Source organism: Sinohyriopsis cumingii, chromosome 13 (genome assembly GCF_028554795.1).
Source record: "Sinohyriopsis cumingii isolate HCF-2022 chromosome 13, ASM2855479v2, whole genome shotgun sequence".
Taxonomy (NCBI): domain Eukaryota; kingdom Metazoa; phylum Mollusca; class Bivalvia; order Unionida; family Unionidae; genus Sinohyriopsis; species Sinohyriopsis cumingii.
Genome location: NC_142973.1, coordinates 51,639,575 through 51,666,205, shown reverse-complemented (window position 1 = coordinate 51,666,205; position 26,631 = coordinate 51,639,575). Strand labels below are relative to the sequence as shown.

The 26,631-nt window shown below is 34.2% G+C and overlaps 1 protein-coding gene across 1 annotated transcript; it reads right to left on the bottom strand.

The window, feature by feature from the left end:
• On the bottom strand, positions 1 to 26,631 carry LOC149785551 (uncharacterized). The gene is made up of 3 exons (XM_089979352.1): positions 25,992 to 26,631; positions 10,123 to 10,266; positions 1 to 2,408 (listed from the first exon to the last, which is right to left on the bottom strand). The coding sequence occupies exons 1-3, from the start codon at positions 26,179 to 26,181 to the stop codon at positions 2,146 to 2,148; spliced, it is 597 nt and encodes a 198-aa protein (XP_089835478.1). The 5' UTR covers positions 26,182 to 26,631; the 3' UTR covers positions 1 to 2,145.

Below are 26,631 nucleotides of genomic sequence, written 5' to 3'. Positions count from 1 at the left end.
TTTGTGATAACTCCAGTCGATACCTTTTATTGTCAAACTTCAATGTTACAATACATTTTGCTTCCGGGAAATGCTTTGTCGCATGCTGTATTGTGGCATAATCCAAAAAATCTTTTTAAGTAGCAAAAATCAGAAAAATAGGTCACTGTGGTCTACTTTTGACAATAGCGAATAGTACCGTCCACGAGAAGTATACACATAACGTTTCATGAATATAAATAAAACGGTGGCAGAGAAGCCGAACTAAATATACAACTCTAACGCTAACGCCTAAGCTGACAACAACAAACGAAAACGACACAAGTATTCCAGATGCATTTTTCTCGCAGGCAATAAAATGAACTTGTCTGATAAAGGCGGATCACCTCGCCCATATTATTTGCGTATACATGTTGTATTTTTAGGAGTTTCAAGATTTGTTTGAATAACGATTTAGTTTGAATCATTTCACCTAAACCCTAGTTTTATATTTTATTGTTTGATTATTGACATGTAATTTTTCTTTTCCAATTCAAACATTGTATTGTCTGTCTGTTCTTGTTTGTTTTGTGGTTTTTTTTTCGTTTTTTTTTTATTACAAAATATCAATCTGATCGGAGGATACTTGATCACAACATTAAGGTCTTCATTAGCTATGCAAAGCATCAGTATACATTCTAACTGTTACAAAAATAATATTAAAATTAGTTCAGTGATAAAAGAAGGAGAAACGATTCGAGAGTTTTTATGTGAATCATATACACACGCACACATACACATACACAAACACACACACACACATACATACATACATACATATATATATATATATATATATATATATATATATATATATATATATATATATATATATATATATATATATATATATATATATATATATGTTTGCCATTGTAATGTCATAAAATTCCCAATAACTTATAAGAGTGAGGAATATAAATTACTATCTATTTCAAGTGAAACGTCCCAACTGTTCTTCCCTTGTAAGTTTGTAAGGTTAATAACCTTATCAATCAATGATCCTATTGTTTCAAAGGTTAATTCCTTCTGTATGCTTTCCTCTGGGGCCGAGAGACGATAGGTCCATTATGGCGACGCCAAATGTGGCAGCACTATAATTAACCACCTATGTCTGTATGTAGGAGATATGGGCAGAGGATAATAACGTTTACATCTCATAAAGTACTGATATATACCATGGTGCATGTGCAGTATGTTAAAAAGATGCATAATGATTCTGGATAATATATTACACATGTAGCGATTCAAGTAGACTACTTACTAATTCTGGATATTATGTTACATGTGTAGTGATTCAAGTAGACTACTTACTAATTCTGGATATTATGTTATATGTGTAGCGGTTCAAGTAGACTACTTACGAATTGTGGGTATTATATTTCATTTTATGTAGTTAAGGTAGACCAGTAATTAATTCTGGATGTTATATTACATTTGCCGGGATTCGGGCAGACCACTTATTAATTCAGACTAATATATATTACATTTGTAGCGGCTCAGGTAGATAACCTATGTACCTGAAATTCACTGGAACATACGTTTTGCTTGAAGCATCAACCTGATTAAAATCAGATCTCCACTTCACGTTGGAGAGTAGAGATCGGATTTCAATCAGATTGTTTGAAACATCTGACTACCCAAACTCTTGTTTTATCGTGGAATCGTAAAGTAATTTTTCCCATCGACGACATGTGTTTGAATCTATTCCTTACTTACATAATATCGAATATTTTTATCCAAATAACAAATGTCATCCGTGCCCACGTCTTTTTTTAAAATAAAAATGTCTATTGATATAGAATGAAAACAACCTTCAAGATCTTCTTATATGATACTGAGATAATGTTTGATATCAGCTGACCACTAACACGCCATATATAAAACCTCACCATTCGAATTTTATAATTAAAACTTTAAAAATGAGTTCATAATTTATTATTATAGAATTAAGTCTTCCTCCTTCCCCCCTCACCGTTTTAAGGAACGATGGAACTGGATGCATTGTTCCGAAAATGTAATTACATATGAATTACAGTTCCATAAGGCCACGGGCATTTTGTAACAAAGCTTGAACTAGATCATATATATATTTCTACTCCCAGCTCAGAGATGGGCAAAGTCAACTCAGAATTTCTTGTTATCACCAATAACCGAGACGATTAGGGACATATCCGTGTTATCTGGGATTGTGATAGGTTCATCTTCTTTTTTAAAGTTCCTCGAAATGCCAATGCAAGCCAAAATGCTGTCCAACACGGCAAATACTGCAGCCACAATGGATATTATCATCGCCCATCCAGGTTCTCCTTCAGATGTTTCTGTCTCGATCCGAGAAAGGCCCGCTTTTTTCTTTACAAAAATCAAGAGCCCAAAGATTATTATGAAACCTGAAGAAAGAAAGAAAAAAGAGAGAGTTAACTGGTTCTTAACAGAAGATGGATCTATTAACCATAAATGTAGGAAAGGACGTTTTCGGAATCACGAACATCGGTTAGGAGTGACAATTAAGCAGTTACCCATTAAATTTACTAGTACATGTATTTTGTCAACTGTGACGATTACAGCAGTCGTGGTGCTAGGGGTGTGTGATGGGGTAATTGCAACTGAAATTTTCAGACTATTTTGCCTTCACCGTAGTGTCAAGGGGGCAATTTTTCGTAAAACTTATGTTTAGGATGGTGAGGATGGAGAAACGTTGGCAGGTGACACCAAGACTGTTCTCTGTAGAATTGTAGGGGCGCTATTAAAGAACATTGCCCCCGGGAACCTCGCGCCGCCACTGAGATACATGTATTGGTCGCTATATTATAAGTGGCACACATACAAAATATACTATATTATATTATATTACATTATATTATATTATATTATATTATATTATATTATATTATATTATTCTTCAATATCCAAATTTATCAAGTGCTACCTCATACTATTCTTTCTTTAACGGGACAACATTATCGAAAACCACTTGCTGATTTAAAAGAATTCCTGTAAGCAAATGTCCACGTCCATTAATAATATAATATAATATCATATAATATAATATAATATAATATAATATAATATATTATATGTATATTTGATTCAGTTTAATTGCTTGGAAGTTTTAAAATATTTTTATTTTTATTTCATTACTTGTTAAGTAATGCAATTTTGTATACTGGAATTTGATACTTTCCAAAAGTTAGTTTGACCTGATTGTTTTGTCGTAAACACCGATCTTTGTAGCTAAAAGATGACCTAATTCCGAGCCTTGATTGAGAATCAAGCAGACTTCTTTTTATTTTTTTATTTTTTTATTTTTATTGTATGATACATAGAATAAGATCCAGGCTGTACTGGAATACGTGACCTTAGACATGCAAATACCTTATATCTTGTTCTGGGAAGTGATCACATGATCCTCATACGGGTATTTATTTTGCGTGTTACTTGACTGTATAACCTTTGTCTATAGAGAAATTAATTCGTTGGGCTTTCTACGTTGGACACTGGAAAGTGCTTCGTTGTGACCAGATGAGTCTAAATTTTATTTTTATGGTATTATTAATTCTTTTTCCTGGAAATATTTGAGTGCTCATACAGAATTCTTGGACAAAGACATTTCTTGAAATTGTATTCGGAAATTCAAACACCGGAGTATTGTTTTGTGGATTAACAAAGAAATGTAGACATATCCGTACTATAAAGACTACAGTATACGTCATCGCCTTCCATTTTGGATTTTTCGTCGGGACTTGAACTTGAATTCATTAGAACATTACAAGGACTTCTAAAATTTAATTCGTGGATTACTTTTGGATTATTTCTGGATTTGATTTCTTAAAAACGTAAGTTCTTAATTTTTTCATTTTTGCATTGTTGTTCAAGGGAAATATTTTTTTTTTACAAATTTTTCAAAGCTTGTTTTTCACTCTTTCTTTGTTACTGATTTTTAGAGCCTAACCACCTAACATAAGAAATTGGGCGCATCGTCCTTGCATCTTTGAATTTGGCTAAATATTTTAGAAATGTTTGTTCTTTGAAATTTGAATTCCCCTTGTATATGAAATATTTTACAAATCCCAAGTATTCTTTTACAAATTTGAAATCTTTAGTGAAATCAGCACGCTTTTTCTAAAATGGCATCAAAAGTGGAAATCTTTCTTCCTAATCCTACCCAGGAACAGTTTGATCTTTTCAGAAAAGTTGAATTATTTTAACTTGCCAGAAAATACTATCTTTATGAGACAAAGGCATTCTTAAAGAAGCAAGAAATAAAAATTATTTTGTTCCAGTACTTGGTAGAAAAGAATGTTTGGATAAACGTGCTTTGGTTTTGATCAGTAAGTCTGCAACAGACTCTGACATAAAAGTAAAGGAATTAGAATTGAAATACAAGATGGAATTTGAGTTGAGGAAGCTGGAACTTCAGAAAGATAAAAAAGAAAGCAAATGTAGTTGCAGTTGCAATTGGATAAAGAGGAAATGACATTGGAGAAAGAGAAAGAACAAATGTTATTACAAAAAGAAGAAAAACAAATGTGCTTATACTTTTTAGAAAGAGAAGAGAGAGAGAGAGAGAGAGAGACCCAAATGCAATCAGATAGGAAGAAAAAGAGAAAGGCAAATACAGTTACAAGATAAACAAATGCAGTTACAAGAAAAAACAAATGCAATTCGATAAGGAAGAAAGAGTGAAACAGAAGGAATGTCAATTTAGAATAAAAGAAATGGAGCTGATAAATGAAAATCACATTCCCACTTCAAATACAAATTTAAGTTTTGATGTTGCAAAGAATTAAAGGTAGTACCTCCTTTTCTGGAAGAAGAAGTAGATCAATAGTTTCTTCGTTTTTAAAGAATTGCTGAGAGTTTTAAGTGGACAAGAGAGTGCTGGACTCTGTTACCACAATGTGTACTCACTGGTAAGGCTAATGATATTTATAATTCACTGTCACTCTAACAGAGTGTTGACTATGATGGGTTAGAGCTAGTACCTGGGGCTTATCGGCAAAAATTCAGAAACTATACAGATAAAATCAACTGATCAGACTAGTGTCGTATTTGCATGGGAAAAAGCACGAAAATTTGATAGGTGGTGCTCTTCTGAAAAGGTTAATAAAGTTTATAAAAGTCCCCGACAACTCATATTGGTTGAACAGCTCAAGAATTGTGTCCATACTGACATTATGATTTATCTTGATAAGCATAAGATCGAAACCTTAGAAGATGCTGCTCGTGCTGCTCACGAGTATTCTTTAGCTCATAAAGTTTCTTTTGTAAATAAGACTTCCACTCAACAATATTCTGGCAGAAAAGTATTTCAGCCCAATACAAGCCCTCCTAAGTCTCTAACTGTCACAACTTCTAAACATCAAGCTTCAGATAAGCTTGATCAAAGATCCTTGTCTCTTCTTACGTATAGCTATTGCAAGGAGAAAGGATACGTTATTTCTGATTGCTACAAATTGAAAAATAGGCATCACAATCAAGACGGACATATTCAAAATGCTCTTGTTTCTAAGAGGTCAAGGTCACGGTCATGTATTGAAAGCAGTACATTTGTTGGGTTTAATAAACTCCAGTCTGATTGTATTATGGAGAATTATAAACCGTTCATATCGAAGGGTTCTATATCACTCTTAGGTCGTTCAGCCAATCCTATCCCTATTAAACTTTTAAGGGACACAGGAGCTTCTCGGTGTCTTTTATTGTGAGTTACTTTGCCTTTTTCTGAGAAATCTTTTTTAATGAAAGTGTTCTTATTCAGGGAGTGGAGTGCGGCTTTGTTAATGTTCCTCTCCATTGTGTAAATTTGTAACCAGACATAGTCTCAGGACCCGTGACAGTCGGAACAGTGTATGCTTGACCCGTTGAGGGCATTCATTTATAACTAGGCAACGACCTAGCTGGAGGCAAGGTTGTAGTTAATCTACTTGTAACTGACAAGCCTTGTTTGGATCAGAAAGTCGATTCGATTGAAAAATAATTCTCCGATTTACTGCCAGCTTGTGTAGTTATGGGAGCAATGACAAAAAAGCTCTTGAAAATGATGTTGATTAGGAAAGTTCTCCCTTAGCTGACACGTGTATTGATCAGGCTTTTGGTGAGGCCACTTTCACTCCTTGTTTGGATCAATCACAGTGATCCTCTTTTAACTACTATTTATTCTAATCATGGTGACAAACGACATTTAACTGTCGCCGAACAGGAAAAAGATAATGAGATCTCCTGTTTGTTTCAAAGGGCCATTAATGAAACTGAAGCCACTGAAGTACATGTCTGTTATTTTATTAAAAAATGGAATTCTTATGAGAAAATGGAGACCTCCCGAGGTATCTGCTGGTGGATAGTGGTCAGTGAACTATCAAATTGTACTTCCAAAATGTTACAGACAGGAAATACTTAGTCTGGCACATGAAACTCCTTTGGTTGGTCATAAGGATTAATAAAACTTATCACAAGATCTTGGCTCACTTTTATTGTCCAAAAATTAAAAGTGATGTTTGTAAATACTGTGGATCGTGTCATACTTGTCAAATGGTAGGAAAACCCAATCAAAAGATACCTAAGACTCATCTACTTATTCTGCATTTGACGAACCATTTAGTTGAATTATGGTAGATTGTGTTTGTCCCTTATCTAAGACCAAGTAAGGTAACCAATACTTGTTGACCATTATGCGTGCGTCAGCAAGGTTTCCAGAGGCAATTCTTTTGAGGAATATTAAATCTAAAACAATAGTAAAGGCTTTAATGAAGTTTGTTTTCAACTCAATTTGGCCTACCCAAATCTGTCCAATCTGCTCAAGGCTCAAATTTCATGTCTAAAATATTCCAGCAATTTATGTACGAATTAGGCATCCAACAATTCAAATATTCTGCCTATCAACCTGGGAGCCAAAGAGAATTATAAAGATTTAATTAGACTTTGAAAAATATGATTCGATCATATTGTTTTGATACGGGTAAAGATTGGGATAAAGGCATCCATTTAATATTAATTGATGTTAGGGAGTCAGTTAAGAATCTCTAGGCTTAAGTCCCTTTGAACTGGATTTTGGACACATTGTGCGTGGATCATTGAAGTTGTTGAAAAAGAAACGTCTTTCTAATCAAAATACTGAAATCAATCTTCTCTATTATGTTTCCAATTTTACGTATAAATTTTCAAACGTCGTGAGGTTGCGAGAGCAAATCTGCACTCTATTCAATCAATAATGAAGTCAAGGTATGATAAAAACTCAAAAGGAAAGGAGTTTTCAGCCTGGTGATAGGGTCTTGGCTCTCTTACCCATACCACAAAATCCTCTGCAGGACAAGTAATGTGGTTCCTACACAGTTGACAGGAAAGTAAATGATTTAAATTGCATCATAAATACTCCTGGGAGGCGAAAACAAGAAGAACTTTACCAAATAAACATGCTAAAGAAGTATGTTGAAAGAGATAGCCAGGTTAAACATGCAATCGATTTAGTTGTACCTGCCCCACTCAGTGAAGATTTAAGTGAAGGAATATCATTGGATTCTAATAATATTGGAGTGACAAATCTTCGGAATTAAGATATTATGAAAGATCTGGACCAGAAACTTTCACTTTGTAAAAGTAAGAAATAAATGAACTTAAACATTACGTTGAAATCGTAAATTCCAAACCTGTCAAACAACACCCGTATAGTATGAACCCTTTCAAACAGGGATACTTGAGAAAACAAATCATCGTTTGCTGGAGAATGATTTCACAGAGCCTAGCAAAATTTACTGGAGTTCGCCATGTATACTTGTTTCAAAAACAGATAAAACTTTCCGTATGTGCACTGATTATAGGAAGGTGAACAGTGTGACAAAAACAAATTCATTTCCATTACCAAGAATCGATGTCTGTATTGATAAGATTGAAATTGCGAAGTATGTCACCAAATTTGACCTTCTGAAAGGATTTTGCCAAATTTCACTAATGGAAAGAGCAAATCATTCGTGACTCAAGATGGATTTTATTAATATAAAGTGATGCCGTTTGGGATGAAAGGGTCGCCAAGTACTTTTCAGCGTCTCATGACTATGATCACCTCTAGTCTAAACAATTTTGACGCTTACATCGATGACGTTATCATCTACAAAGACACCTGGAAAGAATATTCGGAAATTTTTTGACAGACTCACTGATGCAAGTTTGACAATTAATTTATCCAAAAGTGAGTCCTGCCGTGCTAGTGTAATTTTTCTAGCACATATTGTGGGACATGGACAAGTCAAACCAATAGATGCTAAGGTCAATGCTATCTCTGAATTCCCTGTGCCTGTTAATAAAAAGCAACAGATGCGAATTTTGGGTATGGCTGGATACTATGGGAAATTTTGTTCCAATTTTTCTATAATTGCTGAAACCATGACAAATTTATTGAGCAAGATAAACAAGTTCCTTTGAAATAAAAAATGTCAGGAGGCTTTTGGTAAGCTCAAAGCCATACTTAAAAGCGCGCCAGTTCTTACAGCTCCAAATTTGAGCCAATCATTCAAACTGTCTGTTGATGCAAGTGATGTTGGGGTTGGAGCAGTACGGATTCAAGAAGACGAAAACGGTATTAATCATTCAGTGTGCTATTTTTTTTAATTTAAATTAGCATAAAATAAATTATTTAACAATCAAGAAGGAATGTTTGACTTTGATATTGGCATTACAACATTTTGTAGTTTACCTTTGTTCAGTTCCTTTTTCGATTATTGTGTTTAGTGACCACAAACTCCTTACTTTCATCGGCAAGATGAAAAATAAAAATCAAAGACTATTAATATAGAATTTGTTGTTACACGAATAAGATATTGACATCAGGCACATCAAGGGAAAAGATAATTTAATAGCAGATGTACTTTCCCGTGTATAGAAATGTATTATTTCATGTACACTTCATACAATGTATAAGAGTTTTTTGTAACCTCTTGTATAATTAATCAATGGTTAAAAGCTTTATCATATAAATATTTCGTTTTCTTTATGCGGAGAAGTGTTATGTATATTTGATTTAATTTATATTTGATTCAATTTAACTGCCTGAAAGTCTAAAATATTTTTATTTTTATTTCATTACATTTTAGGCAATGTAATTTTGTTTACTGGAATTTGATTTTTTCCAGAAATTAGTTTGACTTGATTGTTTTGTCGTAAACACCGAACTTTGTATCCAAAAGCTGACCTTGTTCCTGGCCTTGATTGAGAATCAAGTGATCAACTTCATTTTATTTATTTTTATTGTGGGATACATTGAGTGAGATCGAGGCATTACTGGATTACGTGATCTTGAAATTGTAAATAGCTTATATCCTCTTCTGGAATGTGATAACGTGACCATCATACGGTTATCCATTTTGCGTCTTACTTGACTGTATAACCTATGTCTATAGAGAACTTAGTCCGTTGGGTTTTCTAGCTTGGACACAGGAAAGTGTTTCGTTGTGACCAGATGAGTCTAATTTATATTTTTATGGAATTATTAATTCTTTTTCCTGGAAATATTTGAGTACTCATATATAATTCTTGGACAAAAACAGTTCTTGAAATTCTATTCGGAAGTTCAAACATCGGAATATTGTATGTGGATTAACGAAGAACTGTAGACACATCCGTACTATAAAGGCTACATTATACGTCATCGCCTTCCATTTTGGATTTTTCGTCGGGACTCGAACATGAACTCATTAGAACATTTCCTTTCAAGGACTTGTAAAGTTTAATTCGTGGATTATTCTTGGATTATTTCTGGATTTGATTTCTTAAAACCGTAAGTTCTTACTTTTCATTTTTACAAAAATTAATTAATTACGAAATTAATTATTTGTTATATTTGTCAAAACTTGTTGTTTGCACTCTTTGTTTGTTACTGTTTATTAGAGTCTAAACAGGTAACATAATATATAATATAATATAATATAATATAATATAATATAATATAATATAATATAATATAATATAATATAATATAATATAATATTATATAATATAATATAATACAATATAATATAATATAATATTACACAATATAGTATAATAATAAATTATTTCTAATATGAGAAAACGGTTACGAGCTTGATGTATTTAAAACTAAAAGTAACTGAATACCTGCGCTAGCTAGAAGAATGGAGTAGAGCTTTCGAATCGCTTTTCCCGCTTTTGTCTTCAGCAGGAAGTAGATATTCAATAATGCGCATGCCACAAATGTGGCGAGTGCCAAGACCTCCAGTATGGCGGGACCAATGAGCCACGCTGAAAAAAAGGCAAACAAGAAATTCGGACTTGATTTGTACAGTCCTACATGTAGTGCGATATTGACAAATACCATATTTAGACCATTATCATCGTTGTAAAGCATGAAACACACTACTGGAAGCTTGTAGGCAATGACATAGGAAGCAAACAGAATGATTTAAAAAATATTAGAAAATTAGAATGTATCAGCGCACTGTCTTAAACTGTTCTCCGTCTGTGGATTTCTTTATGATTATTGTCTGTTAGTTTGCACTTTCAAGAATAGGCGCCCGCACATAGGGGCAAGGTGTTGGTGGGGATGATGCATTTCCCTCCATTCAGCTCTTACCATGTATTGGCCTACATTCTCAAACATAATAGTTGACCATTACATGTTTCACCCCACCCCCATAAAAATATTTCTGGGGGAGCCCCTGGGTCTTCGCACCAATAAACTTACAATAGCGTGAAATAGCCCCGAAAAAAGGGAGATAAATCTTAATTTGATTTTTATTCAGCTATAATAAACAAGTGAGGAATACTTCAACTACTTTTTATTATTGTTCGTGGTGGTTAAAGCTTTCGCATGAAATATTTCCAGTACAGTATGTTTATCACAAGACTGTTTATATTGGATCTATAATTGTTTGTTATAATTTGACTCTGACTTATCTCCTAATTTATATTTTTAACCCGATTTGAGAGAAAAAAATGGCAAAAACAATTAGATCGGAGAAAACGATCGTACATCACAAATCACTCGACGTAGTCAGATTTTAAAGAAAGATTTATACCCATACGTTTACTATGCAAAATACCTTCTCTTCCAATCCCCTTTGTCTGACAAAGCTAGTGCCATTGGACATTTTAATGCTTCTAAAGTATTACCAACCGTTGCAAACGACTACCGAACCATTAGTCCGCGCACCGCTAAAAAGAAGTGTCCGTCAACTCTGAGAACTCACTGGCGCATAAATTCGCCATCGTGACACACTTAATGAAGGAGCGCACCATCCAATCTTTGCCACGTCCTCCATAACCCCCTGATGTTGCTCCATGTGACTTTTGTCTGTTTCCGTTATCAAAGATTCTTTGAGGGGCCAAAGAATTTAAAGCCGACGTTTGATTGTAAGTTCTGTTTTCCAGTGTATGAACGATAATCCAAAAGGTGAATACACATGGTATTTAACAAGTGGATAATCGGACTTAGAAAGTGTGTTGAGGAACATTGGGAATACATTGGGAGGATGCACTTACGTACTGTTTATTAAACCTCGTTAAATAGCCCACTAATATTTAGAACTTTTGAAATACTTATCTTATAGAACAATATCAGAAGATATTTTCCGTGCAATGTTGTCTTTATCAAACAAAGCCATTGCCAGGCAATATACATTAATATAATTATCAACTAACCAATTGTATTTCTGCCTCATTCTCAGTTTTCGTACGCATTCAACCGACATAACACCACTTGAATCTTTAATTTCGAGTTTGAAATATTTTCTCAGTAACTTCGAGTGATTGATATTTGAACTTTGATGGTGACGAGCACGAACACATTGACGACTTGAATTCTGGACTGACCAATAGTTTATTTTGAATGACATCTAAGTTATGGAAGATTTTCTATAATTTTAATAATGCATTGCAGCTTTAATACTTCTAAAATTCTGTTTCATCATGGTATCCTTAGAATCTAAAGGAATACAAGGGAACTGATTTTCTCGCTATGTGGTTATATACCTAAAAACACTAACCTCCATTTAGAATTATGATTGGAAGAAAGACGTATCTGAAATACATAAATGATGTTATATTTGTACTGTTTTAAAAATGTATGCGTTTATAACAAAACGTCTGTCTCTCCGTCCGATTTGTTTAGAAGTAAGCTTAGAGTTAGTTACAATACTGTTTCTGTTAAAATTACTTTTAATTTAATCGCCAATCAAGACTAGACTTTTTAAATCCTTTTTTTTATATTAGGAATCAGTCATTTGATTTTTGCAGGAAGGAAGATCGAAATTGTGGGTTTCATGGAAAAGATATGGTTGTTTGAATGTGAGATTTATATATACGTGCTGGCCTTTAGTTTAATACTTCATGTTGTTGTTGTAGGGTTTAACGCAAATTATTCAGCACAATATAGGCTATCCATGGCCGCCAGTATAAATGGTGGAGGAAGAACCCTGGAAAACCCCCGGAAAGAAACATCGACCCACGAGAAGCTACTAGCAAGCTTTCTCACATACCCACATTGGCCGAACCAGGAACTCGAACCACATAGACAGAGGTGGGATGGCAGTGATCTGTAACGGTGAGCGCTTTAGACTATTCGGCCACTCGGGGTTCCAATACTTAATGTAAAAAAAATTGAACTAGATCAAATGGTCCCGTTGAATCCAAGCCGATCACAAAAATTGACTTACAACAATACGGCTATGTGACAAAATATCTTGACATTGAACTGGCTTAAGTTAAGGTGGAAAGAGCACAAAAGTATCTGCGTCAATAAATCACAATGTATGTGTATGTGTGTGTGTGTGTGTGTGTGTGTGTGTGTGTGTGTGTGTGTGTGTGAGAGAGAGAGAGAGAGATTTTACTACTGTAGGGGTACAATATAACAATGAGATTTGTGCATTGCTTTTGCTCATAACAAACAACATAAAGCTTAACCCCAGTAAATGCATCTTGTACTTATACACTTAACCACCTTAAGCCACACGAAACCGGTTTTGAAAAAGATATTTTAAAAAACTGGTTCACTGATTTAGTTTTTCCTTCCTCTTTTAAAGCATTTGTTTAGGGATCATAATTATAAAAACTAAAAATTTGTCTTCCCAACATGTTTTTTCTCTCTTCTTGGCGTAGAGTTATTACTTTTGAAAATGTAGACAGAACCTCGTCGCACCACTGAGAAATGTACTTACGCAATCTTAATGTAGTTTTGTGGTTAGATGCTTGTGAATGAGGAAGGACAACAAGAACAGGAGACAGATAATTGAATTAAAAATGAAACTGAAAGTTGAGGAAAGGTAGACTTCAGAATGATGGATGCAGTAAAAAAATATACCCCATAAATTGTCGCTGGGGGCCACATTCCACATTTTGTGATTGCTAATAAAGATTGATTATGCATATAAAACATAGTTCAATGGGTATACATTGGCATAGTAAAGATACTGCTATAATGGTCTAACTTCTCTAGGAACACTTTAGCATAAATTCATTAATATTGCTTTGCGGATTTAATGGACTTAAAGTAGTTGAAATTTTTCGCTAAAAACCGCCATCACACAGAGGTGGTTCAGACACATATAGCAATCTCGGTGTATTAATCACACACCATTTTAAAAAATAGCGTGCAAGTTTCTACTCTTACTAAAAAGTAAATTATCTCATCAAATATAATATGGTTATTTGTTGTATTTGAAAATCTGATAATGTGTTATTTATTTCGTTACAAGTACCGCTCCGGTGGCCTAGTGGTTATAGCGTTCGTCTCGGAAGCGGTAGGTCGTGGGTTCGAACCCACGAAGACTTACAAAAATGGTACTAACAGCTGCCTTGCAAGGCGCTCAGCGTTAACAGGTTAGTGTTAGGACTGGTCGGCCTGGTGTTAGGATAATGTGACTGGGTGGGACATCATGCTACATGTCTGCGGCATGATGCCCCAGTGCTAGACATCAATATAAACTGCCACACTGCAGACATCGTAGCGATATGACTGAAAAAATTGTTAAAGCTACGTTAAAAATCCTAATCACACACACATTTCGTTACATACATACAATTCATCAATTAATGGAATAAAGTTTGCTTTATCTACATGATTCGCGTTAGCTTGTGCGTCTGTTACTCCATTGTCTAACTTGGATCTAATTTATAAAGACTGATTGTTAATTCCTGGTATAAAAATCTTTACATCGTCATTATTTACTATAGTATTCATAACAAAAATAAATGTATCAGATGATTGTTTGATAAATTTTTAGCATAACCTACTTTGTTTCCTACTATCATGAACATATCACATGGAATTAAAAATATTCCATCACCATATATACTTTTGTCTACTTTTTACATTACATTACAATGAACAGAGCTTTAACGGGCCAATGAGATTGCCCCTTAACGATCACATGGGTTTCAGTGACTAATTGTTATTATGGGCTTGTAACCGCGCCCATTTATCTGAATTGTAATTAGCATCGATTTCAACTGAATCACATATGAGCAAAGATATAACTTTTTATTCAAGAAATATTTGTTGACTAATTTAATCCCACCTCCAGCCTCACAAAGCCTCCATAGATAACCAGTTCTGCCTGTGACTGTGACTGTGACTGAATCTGTTACATTGTTCAGTTTGTTTTTCAAATGGTGTCATTGCATTGTATTTGTTATACAAACAATACTGATATCAGTAACCAATGATTCATTGAATTTACTAAGTGACTAATTATTCACTCTCTCTTCACTGTGTTGTCATTATATCATTGTTTACCGTGTCTGTGTGTGTGTGTGTGTGTGTGTGTGTGTGTGTGTGTGTGTGTGAGTGTGTGTGTGTGTGCGATTTGGATTTTTAAAGAAGCTTTAACAATTTTTTATTCGTATCGCTACGATATTTGCAGTGTGGCAGTTTATAGTGATGTCTAGCACTGGGGCATCATGCCGCAGACACGTAGCATGATTTCCAACCCACTCACATTATACCTGACACCAGGTCGACCAATCCTAACACTAACATCTTAATGCTGAGCGCCTAGCGAGGCAGATGTTAGAACTGTTTTTATAAGTCTTTAGTATGACTCGGCTGGGGATCGAACCCGCGACTTCCCGTATTCAAGGCGAACGCTGTATTCACTACATCACCGGAGTGGTCTTTGCCTTTTGTTTTTCTTCTATTCATTTTTTTGGTGTCATAGTTTATATCCAAGGAGGTGTGAATCCAAAATGAAAACCACTTAAATAACGTCACTAAGTCTGTAAAGTAACGTTAAGCAAATTATACTAAAGCGGTAATTATACAAGCTATGCGATTTTACGACATACTCATTTAATCTTACATGCTTGATCCCACGTTCGATACAACTGTTTAATCCGTTTTTCCGTATCATACACCAAGATCAGAGCAACTTAGTTGCCTTCTTTGACGTCCGCATCTTGATATTTTTAGACGTATTGAATACAATTTTGTTATAAATCCCAGTTTATTTTGAATTTGAATTTCATTAATACTGTCAAGCTAAAATATTTAATAGCGTAAAGCGGGGGCATGTAATCAATAGAAAACCGCATTCATGTTTTGTACCTTGTCGGGGAAAGTATTCGTTTGAATTTGATTAATTGCAGAGGTGGCTAACACATTATTGGTATATTTTGTCCATTAGTAAAACTGGACATGATTTGGAATAAGTACGCGCTGGCGTTTTGGGGAGTACATGACATCATGGCTGGCTTTCTGAGTACCTTTCCTCCTTTACCACGCTCGGACAACGTACATGTGGCAGTATGTGGAACGATTTCCACCTGCCACAAGACCAGGTGTTCTAATGTGACGTCATCGCTGCCGACCAATCGTAGCGGGCGTCACATACTGCTTGGGTTGACACCTGGGGCATTTCAATCCAACTAAGAAACATGAGTGTGTGGTGTGACTATTCTCACTCATGTCTATTAGCCTTTCAGTCAGGTTGTTAAGGACTAGTTAGTCCTACACCTGAGTGGCTAAATTAAAAAGTACTCTGTGAGTACATAAAAGCCTGGGGGATGAGGCTCCTTTTCCTTCCCTCAGGAGTAATTAAAAATCACGCAGTGCGTGAATAAACAAGTGGTACATGTTCAAAAGAACGAAAACCACTATAATCCCACTAACCAACCAACGTATTCGTTTGATATGGGGCTTTGGGACCAGAATTCTCCTCCAACACTACAGACGGGCCTTTTCTGGATATCCACTCAGCCAACTGACCGAAGCCGTCGCATACATCGCTACCCATTACGGCTACTTATTTCAGGATGTCATTAAACAAGATAAAAGGACAGCGGAACATGTCGTGAGGGTAAATCATTAATATTTACCAAACTTGTGGACCCAAAAAGAGGGAAATACAAAACAATATATTAAATATTAAAACAATTTTAATTTATTTATACGAAAACAAGAAAAAAAGCTGCCATGGTACTTTTTGACCAAGAAAAAGCTTTTGATAGATTAGAACATAACTATACCCAAAAAGTTATAAAGAAATTTGGTTTCGGAGAAAATTTCCGAAAATGGACTAATATACATACTGTACAATGATATCACTTCTAGAGTACAGATCAATGGAGCTATGACAGATGAATTTGAAATTAAACGATCAGTGAGGCAAGGATGCCCACTATCTATGATATTATACGTAATAGCAATTGAAATGCTTAGCATCAGCATAAAACTCAACAAAGAAATAGTTGGTATTAAAGTTCCAAATTTACAAGATGAAGTTAAAATGCTGCAACATGCAGACGATTGTACAAACTTTATAGAAGATCCAAATTCCTTTCAACACTTAATAAAGGAATTTGAAAGATTTGGTCAAGCATCAGGATCACAAATAAATCACGATAAAACAGAAATTTTAGAAATAGGCAACTGGAATGTAAACACTCTGTTCTACCACCACATTTGTTTAAAAACAGAGTTAAAACTCTAGGTATATATTTTGGTTTTGATGAAGAAAAAGAAAACTGTAAGAAAATGGAAAATAAAATCAATAAAAATGTTGATATCTGGGCACTAACACCACTCTGCATCATGGAACAAGCCCAAGTGGCAAAAACTTATATGTATGCCAACTTGAATTACATTATGAAATCGATAGATATAAATAACTTTGTTTTAAATAATTTTGATAACCAGATTATAAAGTATATATGGAATTTTAAATTACACTACGTTAAAAAAGAAACTTTGTATAGGGCGAAAGAAAGGGGGTGATAGGTTTACCAAGTCCACTACTTTTAAAAATAACAAACATTTTAAATAGATTTAAAAGAATTAATGCAGAATCAAAATTACCATGTTAGGGCTTATATATATATATATATATATATATATATATTGGTTTGGCTTTACCCTGAGAAACAGAATAGATATTTATAAGAATAATAAACTTAGCAAACTTCTAGAAACACCTAGGAAATTTAAAGGGATAAGGGACTTATCATTTAAATATAGAGACAAAAAAGGTTTATGGGATATTGAGGAAAATTTAAGCCATAATTGGATACGGGAAGATATTACAGGGAGTATACCATGTAAGATAGAGAAAGAACACATGTACGTAAATTGGAAAAGAGCATGGGGGCACTGGTCGAAATTAGGCTCCCTCAAAATACAAAGCCTCTGCTTTAAACACATGCATGATGCATGGTTGACGGGAGAGGCTGCAGTGAGACGGCACATGGTCAGAGTACCGCCGAAATGTCCACTGTGTAAAATAGGTCCATTTAATAAATATCATACTTTACTACAATGTACATATACTAAAGAAAATAGAGAAAAAATTATAACTGAAATTAAAAAGAACAATATATATAAACCACAGAATATCTTATACCTTGATGGAAACTACAATAAAAACACCCTATATCAAATAACTAACGTTATAGTTTCAACCATGAAGGAATGTGGTCAGGTTATTATTATAGATAAAAAATGAAAATGTCCACCATAAGGAAATTACAGATAAGGACGCATGGGGCTACGTCACATGGCGCTACGCGAAGTGAACAGGCCCATGAAAGAGTCTGGAAAAGAAACCCTCATGGACTAGACATTCAAATATAACATTTTAATTAGATTAACTTTAGTTTTTTTTTCTCTATCCTACTAACAATAGTACAGTTTCCATGCTGTGCAAAGTACCCCGAAAGGGAAGACCTTTTGCAGGTAGAAAAAACTCTGGCTTTTTGGCATAATATTCAAATAAAAGATGGACATGCTCGAGATGGGAGACATACACAAATAAAGAAGTATAGACCCCATTTCGAGCATAGTCTCAATCTTATTTTATATGCAAGAGTGATAAACTTAGGTACCCACACATAAACCACTAGGGTTTCAAATTAATATACAAAATAACACTCTTCGCCAAAATTCAAAATTTTAAATAAACACTCCCGATGTAAATATAAACACGGGAGAAGATAAGACAACTGGGTTTCGATAAATTTTGCATAGCTGCTGTCCCAACATGAAAACACAAAAATAGCAATCAGAACATATAGCATATACACATAGTAAACATGGGACGTAGGTGACCCTAGCAAGGTCGACAAAATACTAGGGAAGGAAATCCGAGAGGATAATAGAAATCACTCTCGGAGGAACAACCCTATAGACACACTAGGGAAACTTAGAAATACCCTACTCCAAATTTCTAAATAAAAAGTTTTTAAAATTATTTTAAAGAAAAACAAAAACAACACAAGCAACACATATTTGGGGGTAACAAATACATATAAACCTTTTATAAGATTTGGCTAAGATTAGAAGGGGCATCTGTCTGGTGCCCCCACCCCCCACCCCCCCCAAAAATAAAACAAATTGAGTACATAAATGCCTGGGGGAGGTGGCTCCAATTCCCTCCCTGAGGAGTAATTAATAAGCACATTATGTGCATTAAACAGTGGTACATGTTCTATATGAACGCACACCACTTTAATCCAATTAAGAAGAAGTTTGATATGAATAGGTCTTGTCCTGACGGCCTCGACGTAGCTTTCCGCCATGTCAATCTCGATCATTCCGCCGGCACAGAACAAAACACGTATGCATTTTTCTGTAGATAGCTGTAACTTTACCATGCGTTTGTATACCTACTGATTTATGTTTATATCCATGTGCAATCTTGTTTGAAAGTCACTAACAGCGACAATCATGGAGTAAGCTATTATTAATCCTTAATCAAGAGGTCTACCTATTCGCAACATTCAGTCTCATTCTTGAAATATTTTATGTTTCGTGAGCCTTGATATCCTTCATGCGATACAAGTACATTTCAGTCCACACTGCTTTGAAATTGGTATTTCATTTAATCATTATTCCTTGTCAGTAATTTGTTTAAATTAAATTTGTACATGAGGTTTAATTATTTTATCCCCCCCCCTCTCTCTCTCTCTCTCTCTCTCTCTCTCTCTCTCTCTCTCTCTCTATATATATATATATATATATATATATATATATATATATATATATATATATATATATATATATATATATATATATATATATATGTCATATCAATCAATCTTAGGTTTCAATGATATGAATATTCTTAAATTCTTCAATTAAGATAACAGTATAATACGCACTTTTTACTGGATCTTTTCAATTGGAATAAAAACAATAAGAAAGACCACCGTAAACTGTATTTCCAATTCTTCTAGAATTTGCAACTTTCTTACAACATAAAGGGACTTTTAAAAAAACGACGTGAAAATGATCTGGGTTTTATTAATGATGTGAAAGAAATAACCGCTAGTTCTAGCGAACTGGTCACGGAACAACTAAAAATATGAAAAGAGGAATGAACAATTAAAATTTCAAATGGAGTACGCAAGGAGATAATTTGTAAATATTTAGTAGAAAAGGATGTCAATGTAACGGATGGAATATAAATGAGAAGAAAAACATTAAAACGTATCAAAGTTAGCGGTGAGAAAATCGAACAAATATTTTTCTACTAGTCATTTAATTTTAATCTCGCCACTGTCTCATCAAGCGGAACAATCCATCCTTTTTGCTCGTGTACATACATGTGTGTGTATGTGTGTGTGCGTGTGTGTGTGTGTGTGTGTGTGAGAGAGAGAGAGAGAGAGAGAGAGTAGTACGTTTTGAATGTCTTGTAAATTTTATTTTGTTTTAATTTTCAATCAGTGTGTACATGTGTATTGCTTATGTACACGCACGCGCAAACTGAAAGTTCTACAGTACCAGCCAACATGGTCAACCATAGTCGTTCCATTATTTCAACTGAAATTAAAAATGAATAGACTGGTTGCCAACTCTGAAACACATTAGCTGTATTCCAGAGCAAGCTGCTACGGTAAGGATAACCCTGATGTTCAAGGACTCTGTATGTGTCTACCGGTGTATGCGCATGCGTACGTTTGTATGTATAATAATATTCTGCATATTCTGGATTCCCTATTAATACGCAATTATTCAGACGTGCAAGTTTGTTATTTACCCTGTTTAATAATTTAATCGAGCATAATACCAAATGTTCCTTTGTATTCAAAGCTTGTTTCTATACTCACATGCTTTAACAAGAACCAATGCTACCATGTCAGTTTGAAATTCAATACCAGCTGAAAATGTTCGTCAACATAAAGTAAAAAGTTTTGCCCATATAGACCACGTACTACATAAATAAATCGCTATGGTGTATTTCTTTGTATTCATAAGTGATCAACTTTAATTTCCAGGTTATTTAATATAAAATTAAGTAAAATTAATGGAAATTATAACAAAAGATGAGAAATAAATACATCAATACGCCAAGAACTTCTCCAGAACAAAACTCTTGCGTCATTTGATGATTAAATTTACCACTGAATATAGAGGGACTTTAGGGATAAATGCCCTGCATTGTTTTAAAAATGACATAACGATGACTTGTAACTGGTTAAGTCACAGTAATGACGTAGATATGATAATGGGGGATGAAGAAACTACTGGAACAAATTCATCTGCATTAATCTTTCTACTGCTTTATTTGTATTTTCATTCTGTTCAATCACTTATTTGATATAAAATAAGAAATTGGTGCATGTACACTCATCGTCTTCACTATGAATCTATCAAAATTTTCATCCTCGGTCTGTGTCGCCCTGCGTAGAAAAACAATCGTGCCTTAACGCGGGTCTCCAGTCCCTTATGTTTGACAGCTAATATTCTTTGCAAATAAAGAATTTCATATGCATCTTTCTCCGCGGTCACCTTGCAAAGAGTTTATTAGCCACGATGTTATTATTCCACGAAAATAGGTGCTGTAACGGAGGAGAAAACCATTAGCTTTTTAATGGTTGCATTTCGGTATTAAAAGCGGTCCTTGATCAGAGTGAAATAAATAAATAGAGAAGGACCATTTTATCCTTCTGAATTTCAACTGAATCTGATTTGGGACCGAAATCAGCCCTTATACTACATTGTCCTTTAAAAGGAGTTGTAATTATACCCCTAGACAAGTGTTTTTTTTTAATGAATGAAAACACTTGTGACGCAGAGTTTTGTAAATATGTATGAAACATGAATACATTTCCCTAGATAAAAGCTTAAAAAAGCCACACACAAAAGTTTGCGAGCCAGATATGTTTCTTCTTCAAGGAATAACAACACTGGAGCTCCACCTATTATTGAGCAATGTTTTAAGGACGTTTTAAGAACTTCTATAGATATTTTGTTGGTGAAACTGCTTTCAACAGAAGTAATACTTTAAATAAATACCCCCAAACACCCCCCTCCGAAAAAAACGTTGGTGTACCTGCTTTTATTGACTTGCGTTTGCAGAACCAGTTAAAATTGGTTTGAAATACGTCAGATAGCTAGAATGTGCAGTATCTATCTACGGACCCACCCACCCATAATTATTTCAGAACGTTCTAATAATAGTAAATTCATAGTTTCAAATGATTTATTAAACTAAACAGACTAGACCTCATTGCAGTGAACTTGAAGTATTTGATGTTATTACCATCCGTGAAATATGGTTTGATCAATTTTCCAATATAACGGTCCGCCTACTAACTATAATTTTTCAAACCGCTTCTCCTTGATGATAAAACTCCCCTGACGGGTGGTGGGGTGGTGGTGGTATTTTTATATGAAGAATTATTTTCTTTTTATTAAAACAAATGATTTACAAATGCCTCAGACAAGAGCTATCCGGTGTCTAATTAAAACCGTTACACAAGAACTCTCCTGGTGGGAGCGTTGTATATACAAATAAGATTTATTGATTAGAATTTAGTTGAAGTGTTGATTGAGCGGGTCAAGTAGATATGGTAGTACATCTTACTATTAGGCCGTTGTATTGAACGCATGCTCGTTCCTATACATTGCAGAAATATCAAAAAACATACTGACATTATTTGATAAGGAACAAATTGTATATAGCAAAAGTCACACCGGTCATATATGCGGATTTACTCATTTTAAATTAAATATAAATTGTTCTTTAAAAATATAATATTAATTTTCTTTAAGCAAATTCTATTCAATCCTGATTATTGAATATTCTGCACCTTGACTGTCATCAAGAACATTCTAGGCGAAAATTATCGAACTCAACGGTCTTTTACAAAGGTGGCCATGTACTAAACTTTGGTCAAGAAAAGAACACATCTAGTGGAATCGTCACAATGCAGAGTAATACGAATTTGTTATCAATATGCATAGCTTTCATTGTGACATCTAAGCACGCGATATTCAGTCCAGATTTTACTGAATCACACCTTTAGGTTCATTTCGTCCAAACATATATATGTACTTTTGTTATGTATATTTAATTTAATTATTTGTCTGTTAGTTTTAAATTTTTTAAAATTTCATTACATGCTGTTATAATATAATTGTTTACTGGACTTGACCTTGTCAAAAAATTGACCTTGTCCAAAAGGAAATTATATAGGCTGTTACGTTTTAAGTAAGCAAGGCTCATTAAATCATGCTAGAAATTTATTTTCTATTAGATAATGTTTGTTTTAAAAAATGCTAATTTGTGACCTGAGGTCAAACAGATCTATATTATCTTGCGACTGTCAGAATTTCGTCAGGTGTGCTCTGACATCTAATACTTTAAGTTGTGTTATGTTATGACCAGTTTGGGCTGAAATGTTTTTTCCTCAAATTATTGAATTCTAGTGATTATTTTCTCTGGAAATACAAAAGTGCTTTGATATAATTCTTGAACAAAGGCATTCAGTGGAATTTATAAGGAATTAAAAACTTGAATAATATTTTCTTTGATTTAACAAAAGACTGTTGACACATCAGTAAAACGCTGATTATTACAGACGTCATTGCCTTCTATCTTGAATTTTATTGGGATTTGAACTGAGAGTCACCTAGAACTTTTCATTGATAGGACTTGTGCTTTTCATTCATGGATTACAATTTGGATTAAATTCGCAATGCCGTACGTTCTTTTGATCTCTTTTTCACTTTGTATTCTATAGAAATAAATTATTTCTGAAATTTTACAAAACTTGTTGTCTCCGCTCTTTTCTGTTACTTGTTTTAAGAGCATAGACTCGTCACACTTTAACAATGATTTTGCCGTATGCACTTCTCGGGCCATCAAAATAATGACCTTCCGAAGGAATGTGGATGTACAGAAATCTAAGTGAAGTGAATATCTGCCACTTAAAGGTATGTTGAATCAAATTATAAAGATATACACCCATTACTGAAATAGTTGGTGTTGAATGCCTACTTTATCTGTGTGACTTCGACATTAGAGGGAATCCACCATGACAACCCCAAACTCATCAAAGAAAAAATTAAAACATTGCACTGAAGGATGTTTTAGATGCATTTTATAATGACGAGGTAAGAGGAGAAATTGTCAGAATTTGAGGAGCAAGAAAACATGAAAGTTACGATATTTTTAAAACTCTCAAATAATTTATATGGTTCATACGAAATGGGGGGATCGATAAGCCAACTGATATCGATTATCATCCCCATAATGTCACACACACACACACACACACACACAAGCGCACTTTAAAAGAAAAATTCTTATGTGAGGCGTCGAATTTGGAGGATTGCTTGTTCTTTATGGAATTTCCCGATTACATGACAAGAAATTCATGTAATCTCATTTGAATAAAAGAGAAGCAGATCATACATACTAATTTCTTTACTATGCTGTCACAAGAGGTATTTGAAATGTGTGTTTTTAAGTCCATCATTAATTTCTTGACCTGTAATATTATTCTCTGTTCCCAGCAATCTAGTTTTACACCAGTATTCCCAGTGATCTTTACTGTATAATAGAAAAATTAATAAAGTTACAGTCACTAGCCAAGCTTATATCCTGCACAAACATAAACGAAAGTCACTGGTCACTTGAACTTTCACCATCGTTTTATTGTTGCACATGTTTGTTGGATATTATGCACTCTTTGAGTGAATAGACTTTTGCAATGGCGCCCTTTCGATGAAAGTCAGGACCCTTCTGCATTTTTGGAAACAGCCTACCTACATAACAAAACCTAACCAAAACAAAACAACAACAAAAACAAATCAAAAAGAACTTGACACGAATCGGCCCTGGGATGTAATTCTTTATGCTAATCAAAATTACACGTAATTATGGTCTGATTGAGACTATAACCTCGGACTAAAACGACATTTAATTACAGTCACAGCCGAAATTGATAGTCTTCTTTTCTATAACAATAAATAAAGAAATATAACAATTAATACAAGGGATCATAATATTATTGAGAGTTAAACCCCCCCCCCACTATTTATAGAAGAAAACAATATTTGGAGCTGTTCATTGGACGCAGCAAGATAATCTAAGTTTAATCGAATGATAAATGATAAAATTCATGTTCTGATAGCATTGATATCATCCATTATATACTATCATTTTTTTTTAAATCTAGTTTACCCATTAAAGGTATTTGTTTTGTCAAACACCTTTTTGTCGTGTGAGTTAACATGTTTTTGTATCTATATAGCTTAATATAAGACTTTTCTTCTAGTTATTCTATTCTCAAATGTGAATAAATGATAGTGTCAGAAGTTATTTGTGTATTATATGCATGTATTATGCTTTGTTAGAATAAATATTGCCGAAACCGAAAGAACCCAATGACTACACCAGAATTTCTCAGGGTATTCCGAATTTAATTTCCCACTGCACGGTTTCGGCATAATCTTGACTATGGGATACTCTCTGGCCTCACGACCCAGCGTAATTTGGGAAGGTCGGGGAAGGAATCTTGAATAAGCCCCAAGTCTAAGTATTATTGCGGTGTACGAATTGTGACATATATGAGAATATTCACCAGACTACGTCTACAAACTGCACAGTCGTGATAAATCCCTTCGATTAAAATGTTCTCTATTACTGTATTTACAATGTTTTAAAAATTCAAATTAAATAATACAGATCCAAGATTTCTCAAAAAGCAAAGACATAAATAATCAATAAATACATACACAATGATATTGTGTGACATGACCAATATTGATCGTCCAAGTTATAATTTTACTTCAGGCCATACCCTCCTAAAAGATCCCCAATGCCCCCAAAACAACTCCTGCCCCCACCTCCCCACAAAAAAACCCCAAAGGAAAAAACAACCCCACCAAAAAAAAGAGAAGAAAAACAACCCACACAAAACAAACAAAGCAAAAAAATCCGATAAAACAAACAAACAAACGAAACCCCACAAAACAATTCTGAATATGTATTATAGGTGTGACAAAGATTATAACAATATTTTAAAAAATTGTGCATTGTATTCTATTACAGTGCAGGTTCTATGCCAATAATAGTAAGCACGTTGTTCTGAAAACTGAGGGTTATCTGTATAAGGTTTTGAGTACGTTTGTGGTTTGTTTATTTGTGTGTTTTGTAGGTTACAAGATAGTCAAAATTAAAGAAAATCTTAAAGGCAAATTTCGGTTATGAATTTTTAGAAATAATATAGGAAAAAAGTTTAACGATACTCACCTCTGTCTCCGCTCATCTTGAATGTAGTTTCTGAGCAGTTGTGTTCATTTGTGCAGTAGATGACGAACCATATGTTGTAGTAGCTCACTGAATCACCTTCTTGCACGACCCACCATCCCGGCAAAATAAGGCCGACCAAATGTAAAACTGTCGCACACAGCAAAAGAAACAGTGACGCCGCATCATACATATTAATTTTCTAAGTTGCAGATTTTAGGGGCGGATAAATTATGTATTGTCGTGCTTTCAGGGATGTAGAGAATACAACCAGTATCTAGCTTGTAACGAGAGTGCCTCTTTACCGGATATCATGCGCCTATCTGTTTGTGGATATGTCACCAAAGATGTATTTTCAAGAAAGGAGACAAATGCCAACTCTATTCCAGATTTTTTAGGACCATACCATAAAAAACTATTTTGATCTATACAGATGTTTTCATTATAAACCTTCTGAACAAAACGGTTTTACCTCAGTTACTACAGTTTTCCCATGTATTTATTTCCTTTCGCAATGAATAATTTTGACTGAACTGGGTCGTGTGCATATATGTATATATAATTTTTTGAATTACTAAACCTAAAGTTCACTCAGAGTACATATCAAATATTCCTCAAAAACATTCAAGTTGGATGCTTTCGA